Source organism: Pteropus vampyrus, unplaced genomic scaffold (genome assembly GCF_000151845.1).
Source record: "Pteropus vampyrus isolate Shadow unplaced genomic scaffold, Pvam_2.0 Scaffold223, whole genome shotgun sequence".
Lineage (NCBI taxonomy): Eukaryota > Metazoa > Chordata > Mammalia > Chiroptera > Pteropodidae > Pteropus > Pteropus vampyrus.
The window spans coordinates 1090355-1097075 of record NW_011889004.1 but is presented as its reverse complement, the minus strand read 5'-3'; the positions used below and the strand labels follow the sequence as shown (position 1 = coordinate 1097075).

The following is a 6721-nucleotide window of genomic DNA, read 5'->3' as shown; positions in this document are numbered from 1 at the left end:
CTCATTTAATCCTCATAGCCACCCCACAAAGCTGGTTCTATCATCCTTTTTGGATCCTGAGGCATGGAGAGGTTATGTAACTTGCCCAAAGTCACTGCTAAGTATGTGTGAGATTTAACACAGAGCCCATGCTCCTTAACTCTGTAATACTGCTTCTACCCCCAGTGACTGGTGGTTGGTATCGGAATCAGGCTCTCTCAAAACAGCATACTTAGGTCCTCCTGCCAAGTCCACCCCTTCCCAGTTCCTCTGCCAGGCTAGTGCTTATTCACCCTTCATTACCCAGTTCAAGATCCCCCTCCTTCAGGAAGCCTTCCCTGGTTATATGTACCCTCCCACTACCCCGCAAGATCTCCCTGCCCCCACACATCCCTTTGCTTTGGATCAGCAGCTCAGACTCTCATGCTCATGTAGCAGCCTGGACTTCTTTCTATCACAACCCTGATGTCACTGTATAGAAGCTACTGGTCTGCTTTTCTTTCAGACCATGGGTCCTTCAAAGGCAGAAAACACAACTTTTTTCTTAGTAGCTCCATTGTCTATCACAAGGCCTCGCTGGGCTCTTTGACTCATTTACTGAATGTTTCCTGGCACTGGAGAACCCAAATGAAGGGAAGGAACTAGGTTTTTGCTCTCACAAGCCCACAGTCTAATAACCTAGGAATTCAGTACATGGGGAAAGACTAAGGTAGAAAATCAGACCCAACCACTCAAGGAGCCAATCTCGACCAGGACTGTCCAACAGAACTTTCTGCAATAATAGAACGGCTCTATACCAGTACAGGCCAACAAGGTAGGTACTTAACACATGGAATTTTAATTTTAATTAATTCAAACTAAATTAAAAATCCAGTTTCTTAGTTGAACAATCCACATTTCAAGTGCTCAGTTGCTACATGTAGCAAACGGCTACAATATTGGACAGAACAGTTCTAGATTTTCTGATAAAATATCTTTATATAAAAAAGGTTATGAAAAGCAGAAACAAGAGGCTTTATTGCAGAAAGGTTATTGACATGGGCTCTAGCACCAGCCTAGCTTGGTTAACATCCTGGCTCCTCTGATTTCCTAGTTCTGTGACCTTGCACTCTGAGTTTCCTCATCTGTAAAATGGGAACAACCAAAATACCTACTCATAGGGCTGTGGTGTGGCTTTAATGAAATAATCCAGGTGACGTGTTTAGAAAGGTTTGGCCCAGAGTGAGTCCTCTCTAAACATTAAGTACTATTATTAGATGGTAGTTAGGAAGTAATAGGAAGCCATCCAGAAAGCATGAAATAAAACACCAAGCTCTTGTTTCCCACGACTTTACTCAAGCCCCCAGAAAATACTTCCTCCCACTTGTTCCAGTAAGCTCATATTCTTGGGAAAACAATAAGTAGGTATGGGGACTTTAGGCCCTGCGTCTGTCTCTTTCTTTAGCAGCCTGGCACCTCTCCTGGCTCAAATCTCACTCTGCAGCAGGTAATCAACATGCTCACAGCCTCCTTATTTTTCAGTCTCACAAGCCCTTGCAGAGTCTGCATGTGGCACTTCTTAGCCCATTGAGATAAAAGACTACCTACCCGACCTCTGAAATCAGTGTTCCCTCCAAAGTGTGGATAGCAGCTGAGATAGCTCTGAAAAAGGCCTACCTGAAATCTGAACGCTTCCTGCAGAGTCAAATACCCAAACCTGGCTTTGGGATGGACCCATTTCTAGGCCAGCTCAAGCTAGTCAGAACTGCTATCAGACTCAAATTCAAAATAAAATGCTTTGGGGGAAGGTGTGGGGTGGTGACATGGAAAATACTACTCAAATTCAAGCTGCTGCTTACAAAGGAAACTTCTACACCGGGCCTGGAAGGACTTAGTAGTGTCCCAGCTACTGAATTACTGACTGTGGCCCTCAGGTTATTCTTGGAACAGATAAAGAAGAAATTTACTTTTTGCTTTTGAAATTGTGAGAATGATAACATCAGGCTGAACAGCCTCAAGGCACCGGCTCACCAGTGCTGGTGAAGTCCTCAGCTTTCCTGTCTTCTGGTCCTTGTGGGTGATCTGGAGTTGGTCCAGGGGCAGAGCTGGCATTGTGATTCGTGACCCTCCTGAAAAGAATATGGATGAGAAGAAGAAAGCAGACACATAGGCTCCTGGTGGCAGGGTGCCTGTTCTGGGGCTGATCCCAGGAGAAGCTTCAAAATATGGCCTCCAGAGGCTCCTGATGTGGGCCTCGAAGGCCTGGTTCATGCACCTAATCCAGACTGAAGTGACTTTTTTTTTTTTTTGCCTAAAGTAATAGTTCTTAACTCATCTGGGAACACATTCCCCAGATGACTCCTGATATATTCCTACCCCCTTTGAGAAGTACTAGTTAAAAGCACCTAGATTATCTTCATCATGGCTCCAGCTCCATGTCCTTCTTGGTCTGTGAGCTCTGTGGAGACAGTGCCTAGGCTCTCCTTCTCTTGCTATCTTTCCTGTGACCAGCACAGGCCTGGTACCGAGGCAGCTTCATCAAATGTTTGATGAACAACTGAATAAGAGGACACTTTTCTTATAACTCTAACCAGATTTTAAGTCTTTTGAGGGCTGAAGCCATATGTCAAGATTTTACAACCTCTCTAGGCTTCAGGAAAGAATAACATGAATGAACAGAAGGATGAAGGAGGATGAGAGAATTCAAAGAAACTTGCCAGTGCGAGCTCCTATCTACAGAGGCCTAAAGCGTCCTCAGAGTCATTGAGTGGCAGACCCCATATCTCCTATCCAATACTCTTTTCACAGTACCACTTGGCTTGATCCACAGGAGACATGCATGTGAGATGTATCATGAAATAGCAGTGAATAAGGCCCCTTAAAAAACATGCCATAAAAAGCCAACACAATCTCAATGACAACATGAAGACATATCAAGGCTGGAAAGGGGAAACCAGCACCTCCTGAACCATCACAAATAAGCCGAGGGGCATGGTCACCCATGAGTTACATGGGTTATATATGCATATATGGGTGTCCATATATCAAACATCAGGCCAGGCTGGTATTTATGAACATAGATTGATAAGGTAGGGTCTCTGCCCTGAGAGCTTATGTCCAAAAATAAAATGACAATAGCCACAGGAGCAACATGCTTATCATGTGTTGGTACTTTCCTAAGTGCTTTTCTCAGCATTAATTCACTTTACATGTATTAATGCTCATAACAACTCTAAGGTTGGTTCTATTATTATCTTCATTTTATCAGTGAGGAGAGAAGAAAAGAAAATTGCCCAATGTCTCAGTCAGTAGCTGGGGAAGTAGGCTGAGGCTGGCTCTTAACCATTTGCTATACTGAGTCTAGTGTAGTTGAGCTTGTCTGGGGTGTGGCTTTCAGGAAAACATTTCTAGAGGAGAGCCCAAAGGATCAAGAGAGCCTGAGTTGAGTCCTGATAGAAGACTGGCCAGGGAAAAAGGGTATCCCAGGCATAGGAAATAGCAGGAGCAAAGGTAAGTGGCTGGGAAGCAGCTTGGTTCATGGGCTGTTCTAAAAACTAAAGATATCCATCTTTGAGGAATGTAAACAGAAAGGACAAGTCTATCTATTCTTCAAGGCCTGTTCAGCTCTAGGATCTCAATGGATCAGACACACTGTCCCTGCATACATGAAGCGGCCTGAAAAAAATCATAAGGCAAAGTAATAAAAGGGGCTTGGGGGGAGTTTTCATCTTTCAGCTTTGCAAAATGTCAATAATATCCTTTGTTGCACATACATTATGTCTAATCAAGTTACTATATTACTAGCCTCTCACAACAACTCAGTTAAGGATAACAAGGATTATTATGCACAGATGTCCAAAGAGAGGCCCTGATGTGCTCAAGGCAAATATATTAGTGGCCAAGTTGAAAATAAGGCCCAGCTCTCCTGCCTTGGCACCTGGCTCTCTTATGCTGAACATGCTAAACATACTTCTTTCTTATTCCCAAGTGATGCTAGAAGGGTAGCTGGAAACACCAGTGGTCTGCTCACCAGTGCAGAAATCTAAATGACTCAGGCCTAGTTCTTTCCATTCTTATCTTTTAAAGATAATAGTGGAAATATCCACTGTTGGGATGTAGGGTGGTGAAAGAGTAATGAAGAGGAGGCGGCTCTCCACCCTTTAAATTCTAGGCCCCAGAGTCCAGGCCTAGACAGGTAACGACAACACCTGCTTTCACAAAAAATCCACTTCTACAAGCCAGTGCCTGTAATGGCAGTTCAGATCCAGGCTGGTGTGATGGTTGAAGGAGAGCGTTATAGTTTTGCAACATGGGTTCAAATCCTGGCTCCACCTTTTCATATCTATGTTGAGACCTTAAGATAGTTCTTTAACCTCTGTAAGCCTTGATTTCCCCATCTGTAAAATCGGGATGATAACAGTACATAATCTCTTAGGGTTGTTGTAAGAAGTAATCAATGCTAAGTATTCAACACAGTACTTGGTAGGTAATAAGCACTCAATAAAGTTTACTTGTTATTATTCAAGTCCCAACCATAGGCAGAGCACTTCGGGCTTCCTCATTTACTCAGCACACACTGACTGAATACATTCTGAATTTTGGGCATGTAAATGACTGTCATTTAGTGTGGTTAGAGCTATCACAGGAAATTTCCAAAAACAAGCACAGCAGAGAAAGGGAGACTATTACAGAGAAGGTGATCTATAACCTGGTTGTTGAAGAATAGGAGGAAAAGATGGGAAGGAAGGGCATTCCAAGCAAAGAGCAAGGATGAGCAAAGGCTCCAAGTCTGTGGCTTTGAAGGAAGAGGGAAACATTGGTATGGTTGAAAACACAAGGTCAGGGAGGGGATGACAGAGTGGAGAAGAGAGGTTAGTTAGAAAAGACGTGGCCAGTTTTAAAAAAGCCTTGAATGCTATGCTAAAGAGTTTGGTGTTTCACCTGCAGGCAGTGAGGAGTCATTTAAGTAGAGGAGAGACATGATCGGAAAGAAAAGACAATAACCTGGTGGCAGGACAGACCTCCTAGGAACCACCAGAAAGCAAAGACTGTTAATCATCTCACTCATCCCCTCAAAGATTTCTGAGCACTTCTCATCCAGGCACTGAAGCCCAGAGAATACTAAAGCAAGCAAATAACAGACCTGGTCCTGCCCTTTACAACTAAGAATCAAATAGCCATTCTAACAAGAAAACTCAATACCATGATGTATGCTATGTCCATGGGCCCATGGAGCTATGACAGCATTTAACAGAGAGAACTGACTTAACAGCGGAAGGTTGTCACGGAAGATTTTTTCATCTAAAGCATGAGCAAATATTAACTAGGCAAAGTCTAGACTCTAAGTTCCAAAGGGATAAGGACAATGATCATGACAATGCCTGTGCCCACCACTGCAACCCCAGAGCCAAGCAGGACAGCAGAATCCAAAAGTTAGGAAAGGACTTCCTTTAGAAGGGAGCTCGGTGCAAACATCAATTAGGCATGGGCGCATCTCCAGGGTTACTGCTGCCTAAGTTACTCTGTCATCCTTCTGGTTTCAATTTAATATTACTTTCTTCAGAGACCCTCCCAGACCACTCTATCTAACTTATTCACTCCCCCAGTTACTATCATATCTTAAATTATCTTATGTATTTATTTGTCGCTGTCTGTCGCCTCTCACTATAATGTACGCTCCATGAGGGCAGGAGCCTTGACTGTCTTGCTGTTTGTATCCCCAGTGCCTAGATCTGTGCCTGGCACGGAGTGGACGCTAGACATATATTTGTTGAACGAATGAATGAATCCTGAGGAAACAAACCCGGGGTGAAGGTGAAGGGCCGTTACTTTGGGGCGGAGCCTCAAACCCGAGACGTCCTGGCCAGGGGGAGTGTGGGGCGACTTGGCCTCTGGGACAGCGTAGCCTCGACCCTGCCGTGGAGCGGGGAGACCCGAGGCCACCTGAGGCACGACCGCGGCTGCTCCCAGGCCCGGTGCCCCGCATCCGGCAGGGCCCAGCCACACGCACTCACCTCGGCAGCTCCACCACCCGCGCTGTGCCCCTGCCGCCGCGGTACACGGTGACAGCTCCCAAAGCGCCGGCACTTCCGGGGTCAAATAGCGATTCCGCAGGCGCTAACAGGAAGCTTTGGCCCGGCCCCGCCCCCGACGCCAACTGCCAGCGGGAAGCCCAGCCTGGGACCACGCCCCGGTCTTAAGACTCCGCCCCACAAGGAATCCTCCTGACTAACCACGCCCCCTGTCCCTTTCTATCTCCCTTGCTTTCGCAGAGGATGGAAGATGGGCTGAGAATAGGTTGTGATCTCACCTCTTGGAAAATCCAGGTATAATAACCGACTTATCAGAACCCCAGGCTTCCACCTTCTTCCTAACCTCAGTCATCGTTTTACGAATTTAATCCAGAAGAGTTTTAACAAGCCAAAAGCATAAAATGATGTTGAATAAAAGAAAGCAAACGAAAGTATACTTTATGTGAAGTTTCATTTTTTTATTTATTTTATTTATTTTTTAGGCGAGACAATCTTTGGTTGACCTCATAGACTGCAAGGACCTTGTCAACTTACAATCCCTCATTTTTTATTTTTTACACCTACAACACCTGGTCTTCCTAGGTGGTCTCCCATCCAAGTACTTACTAACCAGGCCCGACCCTGCTTAGCTTCTGAGATCAGAGAGATCGTGCTTATTCAAGGTGGCATAGCCATAGACTGTTTATAGGAAGTTTTAGAGCAGGCAAAACTAAGGAAAGATAATAGGGTTA

General features: G+C 45.0%; 1 protein-coding gene across 1 annotated transcript in view; it reads right to left on the bottom strand.

Annotated features, from left to right (window-relative positions):
• The window catches only part of ASCC2 (activating signal cointegrator 1 complex subunit 2), a 40477-nt gene extending 34359 nt beyond the window's left edge, over positions 1-6118 (bottom strand). Inside the window, exons 1-2 of the mRNA XM_011373348.2 lie at positions 5973-6118; positions 1990-2087 (exon numbers count right to left, since the gene is read on the bottom strand). Coding sequence (XP_011371650.1) covers positions 1990-2070 — 81 coding nt within the window. The 5' untranslated portion in view covers positions 2071-2087; positions 5973-6118. The remainder of the gene's footprint in view (positions 1-1989; positions 2088-5972) is intronic.
• Positions 6119-6721: the final 603 nt, after the last annotated feature.